Source organism: Heptranchias perlo, chromosome 31 (assembly GCF_035084215.1).
Source record: "Heptranchias perlo isolate sHepPer1 chromosome 31, sHepPer1.hap1, whole genome shotgun sequence".
In the NCBI taxonomy this organism is placed as follows: domain Eukaryota; kingdom Metazoa; phylum Chordata; class Chondrichthyes; order Hexanchiformes; family Hexanchidae; genus Heptranchias; species Heptranchias perlo.
The window spans coordinates 14,863,637-14,890,532 of NC_090355.1; the positions used below are offsets into that span (position 1 = coordinate 14,863,637).

Below are 26,896 nucleotides of genomic sequence, written 5' to 3' on the forward strand. Positions count from 1 at the left end.
GGAGACTGGCAAGTTGGATCCAAAATTGGCTCAGTGGAAGGAAGCAAAGGGTAATAGTCAACTGGTGTTTTTGTGGCTGGAAGGATGTTTCCAGTGGGGTTCCACAGGGCTCAGTACTAGGTCCCTTGCTTTTGTGGTATATATTAATGATTTGGACTTAAATGATTAAGAAGTTTGCAGATGATACAAAAATTGGTCATGTGGTTGATAGTGAGGAGGAAAGCTGTAGACTGCACAAAGCTATCAGTGGACTGGTCAGGTAGGCAGAAAAATGGCAAATGGAATTCAATCCGGAGAAGTGTGAGGTAATACATTTGGAGAGGGCAAACAAGGAAAGGGAATACACAATAAATGGGAGGATACTGAGAGGTGTAGAGGAAGTGAGGGACTTCGGAGTGCAGTTCCACAGATCCCTGAAGGTAGCAGGTCAGGTAGATAAGGTGGTTAAGGCGGCATATGGAATACTTTCCTTGACTAGCCAAGGCAGAGAATATAAGAGCAGGGAGGTTATTCTGGAACTGGATAAAACACTCGTTAGGCCACAGCTTGAGTACTGCGTACAGTTCTGGTCATCACATTAAAGGAAAGATGTGATTAGACTAGAGAGGGTACAGAGGAGATTTATGAGGATGTTGCCAGGGCTGGAGAATTTTAGCTATAAAAGGAAAGATTGGATAAGCTGGGGTTGTTTTCCTTGGAACAGAGGAGGCTGAGGGGGTGATTTAATTTTGGTGTACAAAATTATGAGGGGCGTAGATAGAGTGGATAGGGAGGACCTACTTCCCTTAGCAGAGAGGTCGATAACCAGGGGGCATAGATTTAAAGCGATTGGTAGAAGGATTAGAGGGAAGCTGAGGGAAAAAAAATTCACCCAGAGGGTGGTGGGGCTCTGGAGCTCACTGCCTGAAAGGGTGGTAGAGGCAGAAACCCTCAACTTATTTAAAAATTATCTGGATGTGCACCTGAAGTGCTGTAACCTACATAGCTATAGACCAAGTGCTGGAAAGTGGGATTATGCTGGGTAGCTCATTTTCGGCCGCTGCGGATATGATGAGCCAAATGGCCTCCTTCTGTGCCGTAAATTTTCTATGATTCTATGATTGTACTCCATCTGCCACCTTCTTGCCCACTCACTTAACCTGTTAAAGAGTTTCTCACCTGATTTGAGTTGAGTTTAGGCAGAGTCTTCCTCGCTCTGTGAATCTTGACCTCAGCATTGAGGCCTTGTGAGAGTTTTTTAGCCTGAGATGTATTTTCTTCTGGGTTTCCTTCTCCTGATTTGGCTGATGCCACATTAAGCGGTTTCATGGCTTGATTTTGCAGAACTTCAGCAGCTATCACTGCACTTAAGTTTTTTACCTTGTTAACTCCTCCAGCCTTGCTAGGAGATGAAGGAAGTGTTTTGGCAGCATGACCGATTAGAGAAGGAGACCCGGTCTGTACCTGCGGTAAGGGTTTACTATTTAAAATAAATCCATTACTTCCTGTCACAGACGTTAGTGTCAAATCATCTGAATTCATATGATTGCTTGCTTTAACAGTCTTATTGTCTTCTAATATTCCATTTTCATTTATCTGCTTTAGTTCATTTAAATCCTGCAATGCTGTTTTCACAGTGTCCTGAGTCTTTTTAACTGACATTTGATGATTCTTTGTTGAAGATGCTTCTTCACTCTTTCCACAAGAACCATTGGTTTCACCATCTGCAAACATCTCACAAGCTTCCAGTGGCTTCTCTGTGGCACTCAAATTAGCAGCTGTGAGATCACTTCCTGTAAAAGAGGTCACAACAGCTTTATTACTTCCCCCCCATAAATACAGCATGTGGACAAACTGAAGGAAGAATTGCAGGCAATGGCAAGCATACAAAAATGCTTAATATGTGCAGTGAGAGATTTTTTTGGTCCCCCAAGTCAAGAATTAGATAAAGCAATGTGGCAAATAAATATAATTTTGGGGGAAAAAATGTTTAATAGATATTTTTAAATTTAGACCTTGCAAGAAGGTAGCTCTTTAATGGAAATACTCATTTACAGATTCCTCTCCTTGGTCTTTTAACAGGAACTTGTATGGTTTCACCTCTTCAAAAGCAATAAAAGGCACTGAAACTGGCTAGGGGGCGCACTAAGTCTTAGTGTGACTAGACATTATGGAATCGGTTGTGTTTGTGCTTGGAAACCACTTTACACAAAACTCCCATTGTGTTCAATTTAAAAAGTCACACAGAGTACTGGAATGTATAAGGACTATTCTACATTAATAGGTGCCAAATAATTTCACAAATTTCTATTTTAAATTTCGTAAAATCCCACTGATTGGAAATAAAGCAGTATTTGTACAATTACATTTTGATTATGTTCAATACGTGTAATACATAACCAGACTGATTACTAGAGGACAGGAAAATACTGAACAGTTTTTCCAGACTGCTGAATTCATGCACAAAAAGAAAATTACAGCACTTAATGTTAGCTGTTCAAAAGCAATGATTTCCAATGTTCTACAATCACGAATTGTAAGATATCAACTCAATTTCCCGAGCAAAAGTTTCACTAAAAAGGTCATCTTCAATCTGCTAAACAACTATTTGAGTGATAGTTGGTGTATTTCAACCATGGATTTTTCTTTTAATAAGAGCCTGAAAAGTAGTATCTGTTTTCTACAATTTGACATTATACTGCAACAGTTTTACTTCTACATCAACCGTTAAAATAGACTCCCTATTCCATGCTACATGGCTTAACGTAACCTCAATAGTTATCTATGAATTAAATCCATGTGCTCTTATAGCTGGAAATCTAAATCTGCATTTGTATAAAGTGTGCTCGTTTCACAGCAAATACTTCAATTGCACGATGAACCATAAGGTCTTAATTTCATTGCAATGGTTTGTTTATGCTACATATTCGAAATATAGCAAAGCTATGAGTCTGTGAGTTTGTGTCTTTATTCACCTTTGTCTTCAGTAGTGGATAGTTCCTTTGCTACTTCCAGCTTCCGGTCTTCTATAGCAGTGTCTGCCCCAGTCATACCTGCAGACTGAAGTACAAACAGAATTACTATCGTTTATAGACTTACTTGCACACAACGTAATAGTTCTTAAATAGGTTGAATTGGTAGTTTATTTATTCCCCACTTACTCCTTTCTTTCTATGTAAAGTACATATTTTTCAAATTGTACAAGTTAGAAACAATCAGTGACCAATGAAAACCAGTATTGGTTGAGCTTTCACCTAAAGAGTTCAATGTTAGTGATTCGACTGGCTTATAAAATCACTCCTTTATAAAAGGTCAATTTCACACACCTACAGGTGGAAGAAAACTTGGTCTGCTGCTAACCCAAGACGACTCTCACCTTCCTAAGCAACAATCACTTCCCCTCAACTTTGTCACGGTACGAGGATTAGCTCAAAAGAAATCACAAATTAGGTGACCTATTAGGAACCTATGCAAACACTTGCGCCATGCCTGTGCAAGCATGAAATGCACAACTATTCCACACAACAGCAAAGTTGCACTGGCATAAATCCATTAGCATACAGTGCAACATTTAGTTGCAAAAGAACATTTGTAGCAACAATACGCAACGTTTCCACCGTGCTTAGGGCTATGTAAAACAAACAGAAAGATAACGAATTAGAAAGTGCAAAGTTGCATTCATCAAGATCTATTGCAACACTTCGGAGGTCCAGACCAAGGGGCCCAGTCCACTATTTTGGCTCCTGTGCTGTAATTCAGATTAATATGAGCCTATGGCTGCAATTTTATCTCACGCAAAAAGCAGCTAGGTGATTTATGAACAACTTGGTAATTTGAGGAGGTAAATAAGGAATAGCAAGAGCAATCAACAGACCATTCCTTGAGGCACATAAAAAAGGTAGTTAGTATTCCACTGACCTGATCATGAAGAAAAAGAACCAGAACCCAAAGTTTCCGCTTTGGGCGCAATCGGCATTTGGGCGCAAATTGCGCTGGCGCATTTTATGCTGAGTTACATTAAAATGCATTAATATAATCACAAACATAAAATCTGCCGTGAATCAGCACAATTCAGCAGCTTAAAGTAATCGTTAAATTTTTGATTGCAAAAAAAGATTTTTTTTTCCAAGAGTGGTAACCTTGTGCAGTTTTGGTAATACAGATGAAAATGGAATTACTAAAAATAAGCATTTTTATTAAAAGGCGTCTAGTCCTCTGCCTGTGAGTAACCTGATTTATAAATCACTGAAAATGACTCCAAAAAAAAACTATACTGAAGCATTTGCTACTTCCGTGGGGGAAACTAGTCAGTTGCTTAGTAAATTAACATTTTTAATATTTAAAACTCTTTACACCGTGCCTATGGGCCGAAGAAAACAAGCTGAATTTTAAAATCCTCCTCGAACGGCCACAGGCTGGCGCAATTGGCGGAAACTCACCATCCCCGTTGTTTCGAGCAGGGGCGAGGGGGTGGTGAGGCCAGTTTTCTGGGCTAGGCTAGTTTCAGCGCCTTCTTTCTTTAGTCAGCGCAAAAGATCGCGGAAACTCAAATTACGCTGGGCACAAATTACGTTCACGTAATTCGAGATTCCGCGATGTTTTGCGCTGATTTGGCAAAAGCCAGCCCAATCTAGTGGAAACTCTGGGTCCAGAAGTTTAATTTTTTTGTGTACTCGTCACATTAGTGTTAGTGTTGAGGGAATTCCTTATGAAGACATCAAATATACAAATGTCAATATTTATACTGTGAGGAAATGTGAAGCAATCAATGCATAGAAATTTGCATATAAAGATATATAAAAATATATTGACAATTCCATAATATAGTGAAATTATCAAAGAGGTGGCACCGAACATGCCAAAACTAATTTGTCCATAAAATTCTGAAGTTCAGACATACACCGTGTGGTTAACACCATTTGCTCGATACAGGCGACCGTCTGGGATAAACGAGGATGGTGCAAGTGGCGGGGACTGCACTTCAATTTTTTTTCGACATTGAACTGCATTCCCAACCTATCTGCCCACTCTGACTGCCTCTTTATATCTTTCTTCAGTCTTTTACAATCTGTCAAAATTTGCCATTATTTCCAATTTGGTCCCCATTAGCAAATTTGGAATTTATTCCCTCAATTTCTAAGTCCAGAGCATTAACATATATAGCAAGAGCGGGTGGCTCCAATAAAAACCCCTATGGAACGCCTGCCATCACACTTTTCTTCTCCAAAAAACTTCCTTTCACTCAGTAACTTTGGTTTTCTGCCCTCCAACCATCTCTCTATTCACGGAGCCACATTTCCCTTAATTCCATTTGATATTTTCTTTGTCATAAGTCATTTGTGGTACAGATACCTTATCAAATGCTTTTTGAAAATCAATATAAACTACATTCACTAAAATTCCTTTGTCCTCCATTGTTTCTAAAAAGAATTCCAGAAGGTTAGTCAAACACATCCCTTCTTTTAGAAATCTGAGCTAAATCTGATTAATTTCATCCTGTATTATAGACTCGAATAGCTTACCGATAACTGAATCAAGATTAACTGGCCTGTTAACTTCCTGTTTTAGCGCAGTCTCCTTTTCTCAAGAGGGGTTAACATTTGTCAAACGCCAGGCTTCTAGCACCATTTTCTTTTCCACCGAATTTTGGAAAGTTATAGTCAATGGCTCTATTATTTCCTCCCTAGCTTCCCTCAGGATCCTTGGATGCAAACAATCAGGCCTTGATGATGTCTTAGTTTTCAGTAATTTCTTTAGCGCCATCATTCTTTGAAAAATAACCTCCACTAACTGTTGTACACCCAACTCTGAATTGAACAATTTCAATATCTGCCTACATTATGAAAATTTAAGCCAAGTACTTATTTAGTATTTCTGCCATTCACTCACTCTCTACTACAAGCTTGCTCTATTCACCTGATTACTAATGTGTCTATAGAAAGTCTTCTTATTGCTCTTGATATTTTTTGCTAATTTTCTCTTTTGTGCTCTTCCCACCTTTTTGTAGCTTTCTTTCATTCTTTCTGGCTTTCTTATTTATCGCTTTGTAAGCACTAAATGCTTCCTTTTTTAGTTTCAAATTTCATTCAGTCAAAGAACTCAGTCCTCGACACACTTCCTTTTTTCCTTGCAGGGATATATTGAATTTATTCCCTCTCCATCTGCTGTTTCAATATTTCCCATTGTTGGCCTACAGTAACATTTGCCAATTTTTCCTTCCATTTAATCTGGGAACAGTTCTATGGATTCCACAAGTCGAAAAAGCTAGCCCAACCACTTACAAATACAATTTGCCTAATGTCAAAGCAAGCTTGTACAGTATTCTGCAAATACATTATGCTCTCAGTTTCTTTGAATTTGTATCAGGAAGAGCCATTTGTCTAAGATAGGCAAATCATCAAGGCCTGACTGTTTGCATCCAAGGATCCCGAGGGAAGCTAGGGAGGAAATAATAGAGGCTTTGACTATAACGTTCCAAAATTCAGTGGAAAAGAAAATGGTGCCACAGGCCTGGCGTTTGGCAAATGTTAGACTGTAGACCAGAAGTGGCCATTTACATGGTGAATGGCCAACAAACAGAATCTGTTGAAGTGTACCAGTGGAAACTAAAGGCATCCCTTTGTACCATGTTTGAGATTGTCCAGCTTACCAAAGATTCTGTAATAGGCTCCTCTGTCCATTAAGAACCAGAGTGAGGAGGGCGTACAGGAAATCTTTCAGCCCAAAGCTAAAAGCAGAGAGATGTTGGAGCAAAACTGAGATTTTAAAAAGCAGTTGATAAATGCACATTATAAAAGCTAGATTACTAGAATTATAAAAGCTATAGAAAAGAAAGCAAAAGAGATTAGGAAGATTAAGAGGGAGTATGAAAGAAGACTAGTGGTCAACCTGAAGAGAAATAGCAAGGGTATTTGTAAGCACACAAGCAAAAGGATGAGACCACTTACAGATGAAGTAGGTCTACCTTGTAGTTGGACCCGAGGGAATGGAGATATCTATTAAGTGTTTCACATCAGCTTTCCACAGAGGATAGTACCTGAGGCAGATGTGGAGGATAAATATTCAAATGACACGACATTGACAAGTTAATGGGATTAAAAACCGAGAAGTGACCTACCCAAGGTGGTAGGCACCCAAAAAGTCCCGGAACTGAAACAAGTTGGGCAAGAGGATGGCAGAGATACTAACTTTAATTTTCCAAAAAATTTGGAAATGGGTATTGTGCTGAAGAACTGGTAAATGTACACCCCTGTTCAAGAAATGGGAAAAGGGATAAGCCAGGAAACTTTAGGCCAATTAATCTTACCTCAGTTGTGGGTAAAGTTCTAGATAATCTAATATGGGATGAAATTAGTGAACACTTAGAAAGACATGGGCTGAAACACAACAGTCAGCATGGCTTTGTAACGCACAGTTATTCTTAACTAATTTAATTTTTTGAAGAAAATCACAGTGTATAAAAGGAACATGATGGATGTGGAATATATCGACATTCAGAAAATATTTAATGAGATGCCATACAAGAGACTTGAAAACGAAGGCAAATGGTACTGAAGGCAACATAGCAGCATGTGTAGAGGAATGGCTGGAGGACTGAAAGCAAAAAGTACGGGTTAAATGGATCTTTTTCAGATTGCCTGTAGTGGTGTGTCGCAGGAATTTTTGCTGAGATATCTTTTGTCTTGCATTTATATAAATTATTTGGGGAAATGCATAGGAGGAATAATCAAAAGTTTTCTGATGATACAAGTTAGGGAGCATGGCAAACTGCGAGTCAGAATGCGTGAGTACAAGAGGGCATAGACAGGATGATGGAGTGGGCAAATAAATACACAGAACACGGAAACATGCCATTCGGTCCAAACAGTCCATGTCGGTGTTCACTATTCACGAGAGCAAATGGTTGAGCACATTTACCTACTTTTTCTATATCCCTTTAGCCCCTTTCCCTTCATCCACCTATCCAGCCTTATCTTGAATGTTGACATAGTTTCTGCCTCAACAACTAACCCTAGGATTGAATTGCACAGCCTCACAACTCATCAACAAATTTCTCTGTTCAAAATCTCTTACATTAAATCTTTTATCTATGGCCCCTCGTTCTAGAGCTGGAAACAGTCTACTTCAATCTACCCTGTCTCATCCTTTTGTAATTTTAAACATGATAAGATCTCCCTGGATTCTGCGTTATTCTAATTAAAAAGCCAGAAGTAACAGATGCATTTCCACACAGCAAAATATGTAATACATTTTTGGAGGGGAAAAAAAAGTGATAAAACGACGATAAGATAAACAGTAAGATTCTTCACAAAGTAGAGAAAGAGAGAGCGATCTGGGGTTACTGCTACATAGATCTATAAAGACTGCAGATAGAAAAGACTATTAAAATGCAAATGAAATTCTGGTTTTAATACATATGAGCACTGACTATAAAGCATGGAAATGATGTTGAATTTACACAAGGTATTGGTTTGGCCGCAGTTTTAGTACTTCATGCACTTCTATGCATCCGGTTTTAGGAAGGATATCAGAGCCGTGGCAAGAGTACAGTGAAGACTCATCAGGATACTAGGAATTACACAAAGTTGAGACATTGTAACTGTGGAGAAAGGCTTTTTTCACTGGAACAGAGAAGGTTAAAGGGGAAATTGAATAGACCTTTTCAAAATTATGGAAGATTTTGAGAGAATAAATAATGATTGTTTCCATGATTGGTAACAAGGAGGCACAGATTCAGGATTTTCACAGGAAGAACAATGGAGGAAGTTAGAAGAACAAAGAGGGTTATTAGAACATGGAATGCTTTACCACAAATGAGGCAAAGACTGTAACATAATTTAAAATGGAACTGAAGAAGTATTTGAAATGGAAAAATATAAAAGAATATGGGGAAAAGGCAAGGAAATAGGATTAGAGTAGATAGTTTCAACTGAAGAGCTAGCATCAACACAACGCGCCTAATGGCTTCCTTCTGTGCTGTAAATTCTTTAACTGTATGCATCCAAACAGCTGTAGCAATTGTCAGGAATTGCCACTTCAGGGATTCAAGTCACTGTTGACCATCAAGGTTAATTTTACTCAGATAGTAACTCTGTCCAGAACATCCAGGTACATCTCTGATCCAGATACTCTATCTAATAAGCTGGCTAGAGGGGTTTTACTAAATTTTTCATGAATCTGGGATCTACCAAGGTTGTGCATTGGTGGACTCTAGTGACATCGCGAGCGTCCTGTTCAGACGAACTTATAAGAACATATTGGCATTCTTCAGAAATAAACTGGACACTGGGAGGAGATGCCTTATCTTAAGATTAAAGGGCTTCCTCAGATTTAAGCCACAACAGGATATCACTGCCAGCTATTCTTTTCATTGCGCCGAGATCATTGCAACCGACACTAGTAAATTCAAATGGCTCCCTCACACTAGCACCCAGAAACAGGAAGTCCTAGGATCTCCCGGTCTGCTTTCTAGCGCAGTACCCGAGAGGCAGCTTAGGGTGTTTGGATTTGTGTATGCACTTCCTCACATTCAACTTCAAAGGTAACAGAAGATACTTCATTCCCTCTAGGAAGAGCATTGGAATCTGTTCAGAAAGAAAACTGTTGGAGGCAGCAAAATCATTGTCTCGAAAAAAGCATCAGGAAAAAGGCCCGTGTTGTAGTTGTTCCAGATTGAGAATTTTTTTTTGAATCAAATGGAACTCAAACAAGTTTCAGACTGAAAACACGCACAGCAGCATAAAGCAAAATCCTCTCACTCACTAACTGAAGCAGCACTCAGGCAACTCATGCTGAGTGAGAGGGGTAAAAGAACTGAAAATCACCCAGTTGGAGTCACTCTTATAGGCTGCGAGGAGCAACAGAGATTGTGTGAATTCAAGGTTCTTGAAAGGGAATTTGGTAAGTCAAGTAAAGTTTCAATTTCCTGACTGGACTGGACAAGCTGACAAAATAATTAAAACAGCAAATTGTACTTTGAGGTAATATTTTTTACTGCACTGTCCAAAGGAGGGTTTAGGTGTTATTCCACAATATTTTCAATAAAATAATAATTTTATGAAACGATAATAATTTTATAGGTTCAATTTACAGCAAATTAAAGTTTTGTAATTCCAGTTTTGAACTATTAATTTTGCTCAGTTCAACCTTTACAATCAGGAATAATCATTGATGTGCAGACTGCAATACTGAAATCAACTTACTTTTCTCACAGCTAGATCACAAAAAAGCAGAGTAATTTGCAGAATTAAAATGCAAACAAGATTTGGATGGAATAGACTTAATTTTCATACTTGGCTTGAAACTGTAGTTTACTGACTCTTTCAAAATTTTCAGTCGCATATCAAAGTAATGTCTTACTTAGCATCTTTAGCTCCAAAAACATTACTGAAGAACTAGAATTTAAAATAATTTGTTGTAAACATTTTTTTCTACCCTGCCTCCCAAAATGTATTAAATGAAACCTCAAAATTACAAGTTGGAGTTTCTAATATTACATTGTATAATCATTTATAACTCACAATTTAGTACAATAATTTGGTAAAGGAGCAACACAATGGAATTGTGGGCAAATGTTTGGAGCACAGCTCTCACACAGTACATATTACAGAGGGAAAAGAACCACCTCTCAAATGCTTCTGATTTCCAAGAGATATCTTCTCATTTGCAAGGGTCACTCAATTATTCCATAATGGGTGGGAGAAAAGAAAGCAGACAGAACGGGTTGCTCTTTGCTACCTAACTTTAACTTTTATTTAAAATAAAATTGCTGGACTATAACTTGGTGTTGTAAAATTGTTTACAATTGTCAACCCCAGTCCATCACCGGCATCTCCACATCATAACTTTAACGTGTGTGTTTTTTTTAAACCAAGATAAAATCACATCCTCCGTATAGCAACTGGGGCTCTCTAACACACCATATGCAGCAATATCAGGAAAATTAGCACTAGAACAATGCCCTAACACTTTTCAGCTTTTGTATTGGCTCCACCTACCCCAAATTATTTCCTCCTGACTGGCTAATGAAATCTCAACGACACCCTGAGAAAAAACATATCCACTAGCTGCTCACCAACTGAAGCTTTTAGCCAGTCATGTGAAGCCATTTCATATTAAAAGTTCCCTTCATCTGCCTTTCCCTTTTCTCTCTGACTTAGCTGTCTCAAGTTATGATGGACACACCACACAGTACTTCATTTCATGCTAAAAGCAACTGCAGTTATATTACAAATTTTCATTTGCAATTAAGAAAACTGCTGTGTATGCTATATTGGTTGTCAACAATGCACACCAAGAGCTACATTTCAACCAGATCTACTGAAGGAAAAAAATGGCACACAACACACTGAAATGCTTAAAGAAGTCAACTGGATACTGTAACTACAGCCAAATTACCAACCCACTCTCAAATATTTTAACTGATTCAATAAATGTGCGCAAGAGCCCAGCAGAGAGCACAATCCTCTACAGTCGAGATGGCAAAGAGTGTTGTTTAAGGACTACAGCCGATGTCATGAACAACACTCAAGCAGCAAAGTTAACCCATGGACGGCTCTGCTCCATGCAGTACAAGTTATTGACAGCTTAAAAACTAACAGGTCAACGACAAAGTTTAATTTTTTTTGCGACCAGTAAATCAACAGACTTCTGGACTATAAAATGCCTCGCAACTAATTTTCCACCGAATTTCTCATCGATTTTGCTCATATCCATCACATACAAGACTGCGTGTAGATAATCAAGCTACTATAAATGGTGTTACGAATAGAATTCTCAATGCTGTATTTCCTGACAACTACAAGAAACTTACTGTAAATTTACACTAACTTCCTATAGTCTAAAAAATAAAAAATATCAATGCAGTTAATTTTCTCTATCTACCAAAACTACTTCAGATCACTATCCTTTTCGGTTCATAAAGACAATAGTAGAAACGCTTAGAAATTAGAAGAATATGGAAGCACAAATAGTGTGCATGAAAAGGTCCTCAAGGAAGGAAAGATAAAGCAGCAGAGTTTAAGTCTATAAATTTAGATTATGCTCACCAGAAAACTCCATAGAAAAACGACTGCTTTCTTTCAACATCCATTAAGAAAACAGCATACAACACTGTACTAGATACACAGCGTAAATCCATTTTGTACAATCACCTACAATCCTCAAGACTATTCTGAGTTTAATTTTCATTTAAGCTAAAAACAGTATTGTCACGAAACAGCTAGTATAAAATGCCTATTATATCGTGACTCTTTGCAAGGTATCTGAATCATGCAATTTCAACTGTTGATGCATAATACCATTGGCTGATTGACATCAACAATGTTCACAGATCAGCATTTTGGCAATTTTAGATCATATGTACTTTTAGTATCAAGATGGGCATATCTTGATCATTTATTGGGAAGAAAATGCTAAACCAGTTAAAATAAACACTTCCAACTCACCTGCTGAATTTGTTTGGCAGACCCGCTTTGTTTCTAGTGTGTCCTCTATATAGTTTTAGAATTGCTAAACTTGGAGTCCACAAATATCTACCAAGTTACCTCAAACGACAAGTGCACTCATTCTATTCTCAACTACTTGAAGAAACATTTCAATCATCAATGCTGTAAGCTACACAATCTAACTTGAAGCAATATAATTTCAATCATTAAAATGTAGTCCTGTTTAAAGTTTCCCCACCAAATGGTTGCCTTGTATTTTTGTTCAACGTGATTTGAAAGTGCTCTAAGTTACTGATCATTGTTCTGATCTTTAAATTTAGGACAACTATTTGGGAGATCATTTTTTTTTGGTGACAAACTATTTGTGAAGATTGCTGACAGATTTGAAAGCTCAAAGTGTTGGGTCACAATCAGCCAACAAAAATTACCTGTATAGAAGGCAAAGTCTTCAAAAGTGAAGATCTACAGGTCATTTTGATACCTCTCTTTGGACAAAGACTCAAGCAGCTGTAAATCCCAGTTCCTGCTGAAGACAGTTTCTCTGCTTCTACTCTTCATCTCCCCCTATAGGCTATAATTCAATAACCTGAGCATGCTCAATGCAGACACTTCACTGCAGATTCAGCCATTTCATAACATGACTCCTTGCAGACACAATTATCTGCCATTTTGAGGTTGATTGAGACAACACTTCTTGGGCTTAAGATCTTGACAATCTCCTCGGGAAATTTCATGAAACTGTTTGGTTAAATTAAGATACATTTTATACATTACATTCTGATCTATGTTTTATAGCTGTGAAAGGTAGGATCATGCAGACAAAAATACATCTTTCTCTTGGCAATTCTAAACTGTTCAGAATACACCAAATTTCGAACTGAAAATACTAGGCTATTGTTCAGGTAGAAACAAGCAACTAAATCTTGGAAATATAAAATTTCACTGAAGAATGCTTAAACCAGGATCTGTAAGACTACAATGCAAAAGAACTCAGTATGAAAATAAATACATGCTTCCAGTCTTTAAAAATCAGCTATACATCATTCTTGGGTGAAGCTCAATCAGACGTATTAATTTCTAGAGATCTTATTTGACTAATCCGTCTTTATTCATTGGAAGATCTGGTTTTGAAGATAATAAAAAGGAGATAGAGTGGTAGAAAATACCACATGTTTCCAAATAATTTGCTTCATTACAGTATTATACATAGCTCATTGTACTTCAATAAATTTGCTGTGAAAATCTAGTCATTTAAGATAATTTGCAAAACATTTTTTAAAATTCTCCAATTCAATCCCAGGAAAGGATTTTGTTGTGCTTTATTGAAAGTAGATAAGTCAAGTAGTCTTAAAATATAACACCATAGCCCCATAAAATTTGTAAACATTAAAAGCACTGTACATGAAATTTGAAGCAAAATAGATATAGTAATTCTTTAAGAAACTGTCACCTCAGCTGCTAGGTACAGAATGACACAACTACTGCCACACAGGTAGGAATCTTAAGTATGGAGTAATTTTGTACTTCCTTATCCCAATGTCAGATGAAGTACGCTAATAAAATGCATCAATTTCTTTAAAAGTGATCACGTGTAATGGCAAAAATGTAGCATTTTAGTTGAGTAAAGTAGCAACGAAGCTTACAAACCTGCTCCCCCACCCAGAACTAAGCTTAATTTATATATATAAAAATTCATATATATATATATATATATATATATATATGAAATCACTAAGAACCATGAAATACAATAATCTCAATATTAACCATGGCTAAAATCCTTGAAAAACAGAATGTGCAATACTAAATCTAGTTATACAAAATTTGTGTTCATAAGTGTCGAATACAAGAAAAAGTAGAACTAAATAACTTATGATGGGTGAAGCAAAAACATAACCTATACAACTCACAAGATGAACGACAAGTACAATAGGATTCAAATAAAATTTTGAATTTCATCTGTAATCAAATTTGTTTTCAAACAAAATAGATTCAAAATAGCAAGAAAAAATGAACACAGTATATTCTGAAGCCACTGTTTCACATCACAATCACAGTTAACAGCATAATGTAACCTATGTTGTGTAATAATGTCTGTGAATTCTTATCCTATAAAGGAGCTGCTCACTACAGTTGGACTTGAATTAGTCATGTTAAGCTTTAAGTTAAGGGTGTAATCTTTTGAATCTTGGACCATTTTATGTTTATGCAGAGGAAGCCTTGAAAATGAAATCTATGAACAACGCCCTCAACCATAAAACTTCCCACCAATTCTGGGAATATGAACAAAAGTGATTCAATTTTTTATGAATTTAGGCAATCACAAGCAAGTCTCATCCTTCCTCACATGCACTTTTTAAGTAGGGTCACAGGGCAGTGATGTATTTGAGGTGTGATTCACTACCTGTGCAAAGTTAGGTAGTATCAGCCAAGGTAACAGCTGGGTACTAAAAATGGCTTCAGCACCCATGGACGAGGGAGGAGAAAATAAAGCAGGGTTCCTGCTTCTGTGCACTATCCAGTTACTCATCCTGGAAAGTCCTTTTGTGTGGATGTTAGCAAGGCCAGAATCAGGTACGGCTGTGATGCTCCCACTGTCAGCACTCACTGTCCACGCTTACATATGAAGATGGTGCTGGAGGCTGACACCATTGATTGAACTCTACCCCAGGAAAAGTAAGTGCCTTTTGAAGAGGAGAGAAAAGGGGAAGAAACAATTTTTTTTTGAAACGTTGAAGTTAGAGAGTGACTGACAACAGTCTAACAGATAGCATGATTTTATCGCTAAAGATATAAGAGAATTAACAGTCTATTAATATATAGAGCATATTAATAATCGATAATCTGAAAATAATTTTAAAAGATTGTTTCACTGTAGCCACATTCCCTAAAAAAAACTGCCTGCTGGCCAACAATAAACAGGCAAATCATTTGGAAAAGTATCCTTTGCAAATTGGAACTGTACTAGAAGTAGAAAATGCTCTGGGTAGTTAAAGACTGCATAAATGGCACATTTGTTCATAATTTTGTATAAAGGGCAATATTGTACAGCAGATTTGTGCTGATATCTGGATTGGGACAGCCCAAAACATATTGCACAGTTTATAAATACATCAAAAAATAAGAACACTAATCTGTTCCGGTTATATCTAAATCCAGGTCCCAGATGTGAAACAACAGTTTTCCAGGCCATTGCACAACTCAGTTCACACAATAGAGGACAAAACCTGAATTCATATTTAAAATGCCCAATTGAAACATGACACATACACCTCCATCAGTTCCAAAAACATGTTTCAATTAGCTGATAAAATTAATACTTTCTCCCATTTCTGCTACAGGCAAATTCTTAAATAATGCAAATTGACTTAACCCTCTGTCTCCCAGCTGTATCCCCTACGACTTCCCCAAATTCTAAAATCTGATTGCAGCCCAATATTGCTATAAAGTCCTACGATGCTTGATTTCAATAATTAGTAATAAACTACAACTATGATTAGAAACCTACAAAAACACACCAGGGAAGTCATCGGCAACCATTTAGTGAATTGCACAATAACCATTGGGCAGAATAACTGAGTGAAAATTGGTGTTACTTTACAATCAAACTCAAATTTGATATAAAAGTACAGTATAACTGCAAGCACAGATTACATGCATTACAGTTTGCATATGTAAATTAAGACAAAGAAGAAAAGGAGAAGGGGAAAATGTTCTCCATTCTAAAAAAATGAAACATCATAATGCATAATGTTGCAAGCACTGCAGGCCAGACATTACTGTTACATCATGATTACAACCATTTCATTATCACTTATTAAAAATACTGAAGCCGTTTTCCTTTCCTTTGGTAAGAAAATCTCCGTCAAGATTCTTTGTTAACACCTCACTGTTCTGTACTGCTAATACAACCAATTATTGAATGTGTCAATTTATGGAATTCTTTTGACAGTGTATCAATCCTCATTCATAAAAGCATGTCAAAGAAAGCAACAGTGAAATGCCAAATTTTGTTCATTTGCTCCACAGGATTTACATCTATTCATTGCCTTTCATAATTACAGTACTAAGTAGTCAGTCAAATGCCAAATGGTGGCATCGACAACATAAAATGTGCTATCTTATAAATGTCAGTAGATGCAAACCTGTACAAAAATCCATAGACAAAGATAAAAATTGCTTCATGATAAAAGACATGAGTGCCAGTAGGCTATTGCAATACACATTTATGAAGAAAAACACAAATAAATTAGCTGGTTCAGTACATGGTACTAACCCAATTTGCAAGGCCTTTCCTTTCATAAAATCACCAGTGTTTACCTCAGATTCAAAGAATTGTGATCAAATGCTACAGCTTCCCAACAGGGTTCAATTCACTGAAGTGAGCATGCTCAATGGAGACCAGTTACAGTACTGTATTTGAAAATTCAGCCATTTATGGATACTAGTTGCATACAGACACAAGGTCAATCATTTGGAATTGAATCAGTTGTGACAATAAATTGGGGATTCAATTTATTTTGCACAAGTTCCAGTTTCAATTAACCAAGAATTAAGCAGGTTGAAAAATTACTCCCAAAGGGCAGAATTATATGCAAGAGTCAGCGAAATAGTACTCTCTATTTTTGAGAAATGCTTTTCAAATTTCTCTTGCTGGTAGCCTAAGCAATCTTTGCACATCAACAATACTTCATACTTCCTAATTACTGTACTATGCTGATAGCAAGGAGACAGTTTGAAATTATGGCACTTATCCAAAATGCTACCGTATGTGTTACATCAACAAGAATGAAAATATGCAAAATCCTAGATGACAGTATTTTGTATCCCAATACAGAGCTGCATGCATTTACTTTAAAATGTCTGTTAAATACCTCATTCTCCTAGGTGTGCAGGGTTTTTATAATATGTAAAGATGCAAAAATGAAGACACTATAAGCAGCCAAACAATTTACTTTCAACAAAACCTAATTTGAGGAAGATTCTTTTAAGGCACACGAGAATCTGCATTATTCATAAATAGAAAATGGTTTCAAAATAACTTTCAATTAGGATACAATGGATCGAGTGTAAAATCATGATATTGATTACAGCAGTTCTACATCCAACAATGGTTCAAGTGTATTAAAACAAGTCATAACTTGATGCAGAATATTTTCATTTTATTTCAACTGAAATCATAATCTATTAACTGCTGCATTTGAATATATTGGAAACAAAATTTACATGTTTAGTATGGCAGTTAAGTTTACAAATTCCTCAGAAGATCGAGAGGGGGTTCTGCTGCAGTTTTAAACTACGTTTATTTCATAAATATGAAATTGACAGAGTGGCAATCGACAGAAGGAAACAAAATGCCATTTTTTAAAGCCAATAACCAACCTTATAATTACTATCACTTGACAAGGATTTATACAAACTTGTTTGTGTCAAAAGGGTCTGGACCACAAATTTGACACTGCTACCAAGTATACTGTACAACTCTATGTTATGAAATACTTTAATAGGTCAGTCGAATAAATCTTCTATTGCATCAAGAATGAAGACAAAAAATAGCATTCCTGCACATTATTATTACTTACCTACCACTGCACTCTACCAATTCTGCTCAGTGAGCTAAAAATTCTGCGATCAAAATCTAGGATTGCAATCAGAAAATATTCTGGCTTGTTTTAGGTTTCAATCTCTTGGCAACACTACACTTTGGAGGACTATAGAAGCACTCCTGCAATACATCCAAAAAAAAAGTACAAAATTAGAATCAATTATAAGAAATATATTCGATTAGCTCTTCAGTTTAGTCTTCTATATTATGCACCATTACTGTAACTGTACTAAAAAAATATGGTGGAATTTTGTCAGTTATTACTTTAAGGGTTAAAGTAAATTACATTTCTAGGCTTTTGCTTATATACTATATGAGATTCTACTCAATGAAGCATGCAATTGGAAGATAACTACCAGGTACATTTGAATGGGTGACACCATCAATATGAATTTCTTTGGCTTGCTATGTGCTTAGTGAGCAACACTAATTCTTCTTAGGAGCAATTAACAGCTTCTGATGTACCAAGCTTTATAAAGGTATTATGTAGTCTGCAGTACAAGTGTGTCATAGCGAGGACCATCAAAGATGCATATTTTTCAGTGGATTCTATTTTTTCCCTTCACTTCTACATTTTCCCCATAGTCTCAGGAGTTGGGGAAATAAAATAAATGTTGGACTTAATGGTCCCATTTAATAACCAGTTTCATTTTCTCGCTGCTTTGATATAAACTAAACCTAAAAGGTCTGCCAACACACTCAAAATAGTTATCACTCCCGTAAGAGATTGCTCTCATTCTTCCAAAAAGGTTAACCGTTTCTGCTGTTGCAAAATGGCCAGCAGTCAGCCTGCACCCACAGAATCACCCAGCATGTCTCAAAGGTCAGACAATTGCAACTGTCTGTAATGGTTGGAATCGGGCACAGGTGCCAATTGCCACAATGATATTAACTTTGATAGCTTAAGAAAGTTCCAGCAAGGACAGGTAGTTACATCAAGGTTTAACATTCTTCTAATATCAAAAATTAAAGCCACTGCTTCAAAACACTATTTAATTACCACAACGCAATAACTTTGCAAAGGAAAAAAACACTGAAAATCTCACCCCGAAATGTACCGTGATTTTCATTTTTTTTCCCTAGTTCATGTGAACTGTGGAGTCCTACGGTTCAAAATATCAAAATAACTTGCCTCACCTCTTCCTATAAATGGAGACTTAACAGCTGAGAGAAGGCGAGTTGACCCAAGAACTGGCCCATATAACCCAGACGTGGATGTTTGTGAAATCAAAAAAAAATTCTTTCACTAGATGTCCTTTAAAATACCTTATATTTTCAAAAGTCAAAATTTACCAGATTTTACTGGCCTTTTGTCACAGTACTACACAAAAAGCAAGAAAAAGGCCAAATTTAAGAATACTGCTCAATTTTACAACACTGTAAGCAAAGATTGGGCATTTTAATAAGTCAATGGATATAACATTAACAAAACCTCAGAGCTGTTGGCCTATAAGCTTTTTCCTTGAATGTTACACTAATACTATAATTTGACTTCCCTGTATGCATGGTACAGTCTTGTCAACACACAGACCAAAACTGGTTAGCAACTGCACTCACCGACACTTATGGTACAGTCTTCAATATACAGCATAAACAGGTTAGCAACAGCCAAATTGTATTTACATCTGAAGCTGATGCTTGTATTCTAATAGCAAGCTTCACTACAAGTCTTTGGCGAAACACAAATAAGCATCTCCATATCTGCTGCACCTCCAAACACAATAAGCATTGGCTCAAAAATACAGAAATCCTAAAGCCTCCAGCAGCCACTGTTTACAGATGAGGTTTTTAAAATACAATATCTCTTACTCATTTTAAGGCACTGTTTTATTTCATTATGGAATCATAAGAATAGTTTTCTGCTCACTCTTCATAAGCTTCATTGTGGCATGCTGGTCATGTTCAAAGATGCTGTCACTGCACAGTACTATTTTGCTGCAACAACGATAATAATTCCTAGCACATGTGCTCACCTTACATTTGAAGGCTAGAGCAGATGGAAAGCTGCTCAAATTTGACCAATATGTTGCAGTACTTCTTAGACTGAAAGATCGGGGTTTGGGGGGGGGGGGGGGGGTTGGCTGGCAGCCTCTAGCAGCCTAATTGCATGATTTGTGAAGAAAAGTACTTTTGCCCAAGAGCTTTTTTTTTGGTGGGTGAATGGGGGCGAAGAAAACAACACAATTGTCCATGTTTGTTCAATCGTCCATTCCTGTACTTTCAGGGCTAATTCTTCACCCAAACAACTTAATAAAATGCAGGATTCTCTCCTTTTAAGCTAAGGATTTTGATTTGATCCATTGTACATGCTCCCCCATAGCCTAGTAAGCAATGGCATCATCCAGCATTGCTATAAGTCACACAAACCAAAAAGCCCTAAATTTGATTTCTGGTGTGCGATGAATTGGCTATTATCAGCTGACACAGCAGCGTGGTCACAATTGGTCTCGCAATCCCAGGCTTGGGAAGACTAAGGTCAATCATGGTTCCTGCTCCTATTTGAGTCCAATGATCTCTATTGGAAAGTATGTTTGCGGTCTTTAGGCGAGAAAAACCTCAACCCCAGCCTGAGATGCCATTTACAAAAAAATAGCCTGCCAGTACACACTGCAGAGGCTAACGTATAAATAATGGTCACTTGGTCAAACAGCACCTTCAGCATGGAGAAAGAAAATTTGGGGACAAAAAGAGATCTACAGTGCCTTGAAACTTCTGTTCTGTGGAGGATTAGCAAGACGGTTAATTAATTATTAGAGGACAAAAAAAGTATTTAGAATCATAGAATGGTTGCAGCACGGAAGGAGGCCTATTTCCCCACCCTATCCCCATAGCCCTGCAATTTTTTTCCCTTCAAATACTTATCCAATTCCCTTTTGAAAGCCATGATTGAATCTGTCTCCATCACCCTTTCAGGCAGCGCATCCCAGGTCACAACCACTTGCTGTGCAAAAAATGTTTTTTCTCAAATTGCCTTTGATTCTTTTGCCAATCACCTTAAATCTATGCCCTCTGGTTCTTGACCCTTCTGTCAATGCGAACAGTTTCTCTCTATCTACTCTGCCTGGACCCTTTATGATTTTGAATACCTCTATTAAATCTTCTCTCAACCTTCTCTGCTCTAAGGAGAACAACCCCACCTTCTCCAGTCTATCCATGTAACTGAAGTCCCTCATCCCTGGAATCATTCTGGTACATCTCTTCTGCCCCCCCCCCCCCTCTAAGGCCTTCACATCGTTCTTGAAGTGCAGTGTCCAGGACTGGACACAATACTCCAGTTGTAGCTGAACCAGTGTTTCATAAAAGGCTCATCATATCTTCTTGCTTTTGTACTCTATGCCTCTATTTATAAAGCCCTGGATCCCGTATGCTTTCTTAAACGCTTTCTCAACCTGCCTTGCCACCTTCAACAATTTTTTGACAGAAAAAAAAAGAAAATCATGGTGTACAGAGCTGGATCAACATGACACCAACAAATCAAATACATTTAATGTTCTTTTATCCTCATAATCCCCTTTCAATGCAAATAAAGCTCTTGTCTCCAAAGCAGAGAATAAAATATAACATGACATGACAATTTATACTCACCATTCTACTGATACACTTACTGCTATTTTATATTTTCCACCATAACAGCAGCCATTATTGCTCCTTGAGCATTCATACTCTTCATTCTGGCTCAGCTAACTATTAAGCCAACAACAGATCATTCCACAGCTTCTGCTTTACGACCATTTGGCAAACTACGTGAGAGGGGCATGGAAGTGAATATGTAACCCAAGTTGGAATCTCGAGCTCTCCCCTCTCTCTTAGGATCTATAAGCCCTTTTATACCACAGGTGAAGTGTTTGAAACAGCAGCCTCAGAGCACTCTCACAAAATGAATGTCAATGACACCACCCTGATTTCACATTCGTGATGACATCATGCAAAGATGTTTTCAGATTGCACTGCTGCCAGTGCAGCATTTTTAGTAGCCAGAGTTGAACCAGCAGCTAGCGTGAAGGCCAAGTGAAAGACAGGTCTTCCTGGCCATCAGTCTAAAAATCCAGCAGCTTTACCTCCACCTTCACTTGGCCATCCATGAGGCAATAGCTGAATCCCACTATTAAAGCAGATAATGTTGCCTGTGCACCTGAGCTGCACTTAATGACTTGAATCAGCAGCTCATTCATCATTCAGATTATAGATTGTCACCCATCAATAGGATATACTAGAGCTGTTTTTCTCAAATATCACTGGAAGGGACCATCTAATTCAATGCAAAACCTTCCTTCCTCAACATAGTTTTGGTAATTTCTTTTAAACTCAGCTTATTGAAGAAAAAATATCCTCAACATGCCTTGCAAGGTCCTGAAATTCAAGATAAACTGATTATTTAGAAATATGAGACAGATACAATTCTTTACTTCCATCGAATGTCACTACTGGGTCAGTGAGAAACACATTGAGCAAGTAGAGCTTAGAATTAGCCAAGGACAAAATCCAATCACACCAAACATATCTGCTTTACAACAGTATTTGACGACACAAGCCCATATGGAACATGTTCATTTTAACCTCTCTAAAGATTCCAGAATATTTCTATTAAGGCTTAAATTGTTAAACCATCATATTTTTACATATGTGAATATTGTTTAATTCAAAACTTTCAACTTATTTTATCCAATAAGACTTGCTCGTTCCATTTAGTTTCAGCAAAGAACATTTTCTAAACGAAATCAGTCTACGATAAAGCTGAATGCAAGACGCATTAGGAATAAGTTGCATCAGTGAGAGGTGTATGTAGCAGCATAATGATATTATGGGAATTACAGAAACATTGCTCACCCTAGAAGATGGGGGTGAATTCAATATACTGGAGTACAGGATGTTCCAGAAGAATGGACGAAGCAGAAAAGGAGGTACCAAAGTATGCTGAAAATAATCTGGAATTTAAGGATGCTTATTTAATATCCTAAGAGAAGATCTAAAATAAACAAGACTGGATGAACCAACAAACAGATGGAGGACAAAAGGAGTCTGCTACAGACTCCCTGGACATATCAAGGATATGGACAACATACTAAGTGACAAGGGAGTCCAAAACTTTCTATTTTTGTGGGCCACACAGGTGCGCATACCACGGTGACTTGGAAGCCACTTGGCAAGTTTAAAGTCAATTTACCATTAATTTACATGTACCTTAAGTTCCTGATGTGAACAGATCTTGCTCTTCTGATGTCGAACTTGGCAACCGCCCTTACCCAAATTCAAGGTCCACAAAATTCAAACATGACAAATCAACAAATAGGAAGTTTAAGTACAAACAGGTCTGATTTGCCTGGGCTTTGAAGGTTGAATTGCCATGGCTCAGGGGTGTGGGCCACAAGCCACAGTTTGGACACACCTGTGAAAAGATGATTTAAGATTGGTACTGTTATAAATAATAACACTGCAACACAGCCATGGATGACTTCGAGTAACCCAATCTAAATTGGGAATGCCGAAAGAGAATGAAAGCAATAGAATCAAAATTAATAGATATGTTATACATTGACTTTTCAAACCAATATGTTCAGATCCTACCAGAGGTCATTTGCATCCAGACTATTTATTTCAAATACCAGAGCAGCAAGTCTCGAAGGACTACAATATGATCACAAGATAGAACAGGTAACACAAGTATTCTAAGAGAATAAAGACTTGGTTTGCAAATTATAATGGATAATAATGAGGTGGCATTCTTGTATACTTTGTATCTGACATGGCAATGACAAAGCGGTGAAACCAAACAGCAAAATCTGCTCATGGTAGCAGAAGAAATTGATGAGTGGTTAAGTGAAGGATAATCTACAAAAGAGTTGCCTGCTTGGATAAAACATTACAAAATAAAGCATAACTACAAACAACATTCTGATTTACTGCTGTCAGTTAACTGATCCCACAAGCATACAAGGTTGGTTAGGCTCGAGTGAGCTGTCCAGGCCCTAAGCTTTAGTATTTTCCCCCCCTAAACCTCTCCGCCTCTTCACCTCTCTCTCCTCCTTTAAGACGCTCTTTAAAATCTACCTTTTTGACCAAGCTTTTGGTCACCTATCCTAACGTCTCCTTACATGGCCCGGGGTCAAATTTTATCTGATTATGCTCCTGTGAAACACCCTGGAATGTTTTTACTACGTTAAAGGCACTATATAAATGCAAGTTGTTGTTGTTCTGTTTCCACAGTAGAGGAAGAGACAAAATACCAACGGTACGAGAAAACCTAAAAATAAGTCAACGGGTGAACGTATTGGATTTAATACAAGTTTTTTAAAATGGTAATGGAGAAAATAATGGGACTAAAGGTAGATAAACCCCACCACCTCCAGAACCTTCCGGTTTCGATCCTAGGGTGTTAAAGGAAACAAAGTGACGATAGTGCAGACGCGTTAGTCATAATTTTCCAAAGCTCTTTAGATTCGGGAATTTACCTTGGGATTGGAAAATTGAAATGACACTCCATTATTTAAAAAGGGGAGGGAGAAATCAGGAAACTACAGACCTATCAGTTTAACGTCAGTTGTGGTGATGTTTTTGGAATCTATCAGGGACAGAGTGACTGAGCACTTGAACATAGGAACACAGGAACAGGACTAGGCCATTTAGCCCCTCGAGCCTCAATGAGATCACTGTTGATCTGTGAAATAACTCCATGTACCTGCCTTAGCCCCAAATCCCTTAATACCTTTGGTTAACAAAAAAATCTAACAATCTCAGATTTAACATTAACAATTGAGCTATCAACTGCCGTTTGCGGAAGAGAGTTCCAAACTTCTTGCACCCTTTGCTTGTAGAAGTGTGGCCTAACTTCACTCCTGAAAAAGTCATGGTTCTAATTTTTAGGCCATGTCCCCTAGTCTTAGACTCCCCAACCAGCGGAAATAGTTTCTCCCTATCAGTTCCCCGTAATATCTTGAAAACTTCAATCAAATCAACCCTGAATCGTCTAAATTCCAGGGAATACAATCCTACCTTGTGTAATCTCTCCTCGTAATTTAACCCTTGGAGTCCAGGTATCGTTCCAGTAAATCTATGCTGTACTCGCTCCAAGCCCAATATATCCTTCCAATGGTGCGGTGCCCAGAACGAAACAGTACTCCAGGTCTGGTCTAACCAGGGCTTTCTACCCCCTTATTTATAAAAGCCAGGAGGTGGGTGGGTGGTGAGGGAGGGAGGGGGGAGGGGGAAGGGAGGAAGGAAGGAGGGGGGGGAAGGGAGGAAGGAAGGAGGGAGGGGAAGGAGGAAGGAAGGAGGGGGGGGAAGGGAGGAAGGAAGGAGGGGGGGGAAGGGAGGAAGGAAGGAGGGGGGAAGGGAGGGGAAGGGAGGAAGGAGGAGAAGGGAGGGAGGAGAAGGGAAGGAGGGAGGGAGGGAGGAGAAGGGAGGGAGGAGAAGGAGGGAGGAGAAGGGAGGGAGGAGAAGGGAGGGAGGAGAAGGGAGGGAGGAGAAGGGAGGGAGGAGAAGGGAGGGAGGAGAAGGGAGGGAGGGAGGGAGGGAGGAGGAGGAGGGGAGGGAGGAGGAAGGGAGGAAGGAAGGAAGGAAGGAGGAGGGAGGAGGAGGAGGAGGAGGAGGAGGAGAAGGGGGAGGAGAAGGGGGGAGGAGAAGGGAGGAGGAGAAGGGAGGAGGAGAAGGGAGGAAGGGAGGAAGGGAGGAAGGGAGGGGGGGGAAAAGGGAGGAAGGAAGGAGGGGGGAAAGGGAGGAAGGAAGGAGGGGGGGAAAGGGAGGAAGGAAGGAGGGGGGGAAAGGGAGGAAGGAAGGAGGGGGGGAAAGGGAGGAAGGAAGGAGGGGGGGAAAGGGAGGAAGGAAGGAGGGGGGGAAAGGGAGGAAGGAAGGAGGGGGGGAAAGGGAGGAAGGAAGGAGGGGGGGAAAGGGAGGAAGGAAGGAGGGGGGAAAGGGAGGAAGGAAGGAGGGGGGGGAAAGGGAGGAAGGAAGGAGGGGGGAAAGGGAGGAAGGAAGGAGGGGGGAAAGGGAGGAAGGAAGGAGGGGGGGAAAGGAGGAAGGAAGGAGGGGGAGAAGGGAGGAAGGAGGAGAAGGGAGGAAGGAGGAAGGAAGGAGGGGGGAAGGGAGGAAGGAAGGAGGGGGGAAGGGAGGAAGGAAGGAGGGGGGAAGGGCGGAAGGAAGGAGGGGGAAGGGCGGAAGGAAGGAGGGGGAAGGGCGGAAGGAAGGAGGGGGGAAGGGCGGAAGGAAGGAGGGGGGAAGGGAGGGGGAAGGGAGGAAGGAGGAGAAGGGAGGAAGGAGGAGAAGGGGGAGGAGGAGGAGGAGAAGGGGGGAGGAGAAGGGGGGAGGAGAAGGGAGGAGGAGAAGGGAGGAAGGGAGGAAGGGAGGAGGGAGGGGGGAAAAGGGAGGAAGGAAGGAGGGGGGAAAGGGAGGAAGGAAGGAGGGGGAAAGGGAGGAAGGAAGGAGGGGGAAAGGGAGGAAGGAAGGAGGGGGGAAAGGAGAAGGAAGGAGGGGGAAAGGAGGAAGGAAGGAGGGGGGAAAGGGAGGTAGGAAGGAGGGGGGGAAAGGGAGGAAGGAAGGAGGGGGGGAAAGGGAGGAAGGAAGGAGGGGGAGAAGGGAGGAAGGAGGAGAAGGGAGGAAGGGAGGAAGGAAGGAGGGGGAAGGGAGGAAGGAAGGAGGGGGGAAGGGAGGAAGGAAGGAGGGGGGAAGGGCGGAAGGAAGAGGGGGAAGGGCGGAAGGAAGGAGGGGGGAAGGGAGGGGGAAGGGAGGAAGGAGGAGAAGGGAGGAAGGAGGAGAGGAAGGAGGAGGAGGAAGGGAGGAAGGGAGGGAGGAGGAAGGGAGGGAGGAGGAAGGGAGGGAGGAGGAAGGGAGGGAGAGGAAGAGAGGGAGGAGGAAGGGAGGGAGGAGGAAGGGA

At 39.3% G+C, this 26,896-nt stretch overlaps 1 protein-coding gene across 4 annotated transcripts in view; it reads right to left on the reverse strand.

Moving 5' to 3' along the window:
• The window catches only part of LOC137300506 (histone-lysine N-methyltransferase EHMT1-like), a 149,593-nt gene that overhangs the window by 83,726 nt on the left and 38,971 nt on the right, over positions 1–26,896 (reverse strand). For 3 of the 4 annotated variants that reach the window (XM_067969605.1, XM_067969604.1, XM_067969603.1), the window contains exons 2-3: positions 2,955–3,039; positions 1,159–1,772 (exon numbers count right to left, since the gene is read on the reverse strand). In XM_067969605.1, the coding sequence (XP_067825706.1) occupies positions 1,159–1,772; positions 2,955–3,039 (699 nt within the window). Of the gene's footprint in view, positions 1–1,158; positions 1,773–2,954; positions 3,040–18,007; positions 18,122–26,896 lie in introns of those variants that run through there. The other variant, XM_067969606.1, reaches the window with a different exon arrangement.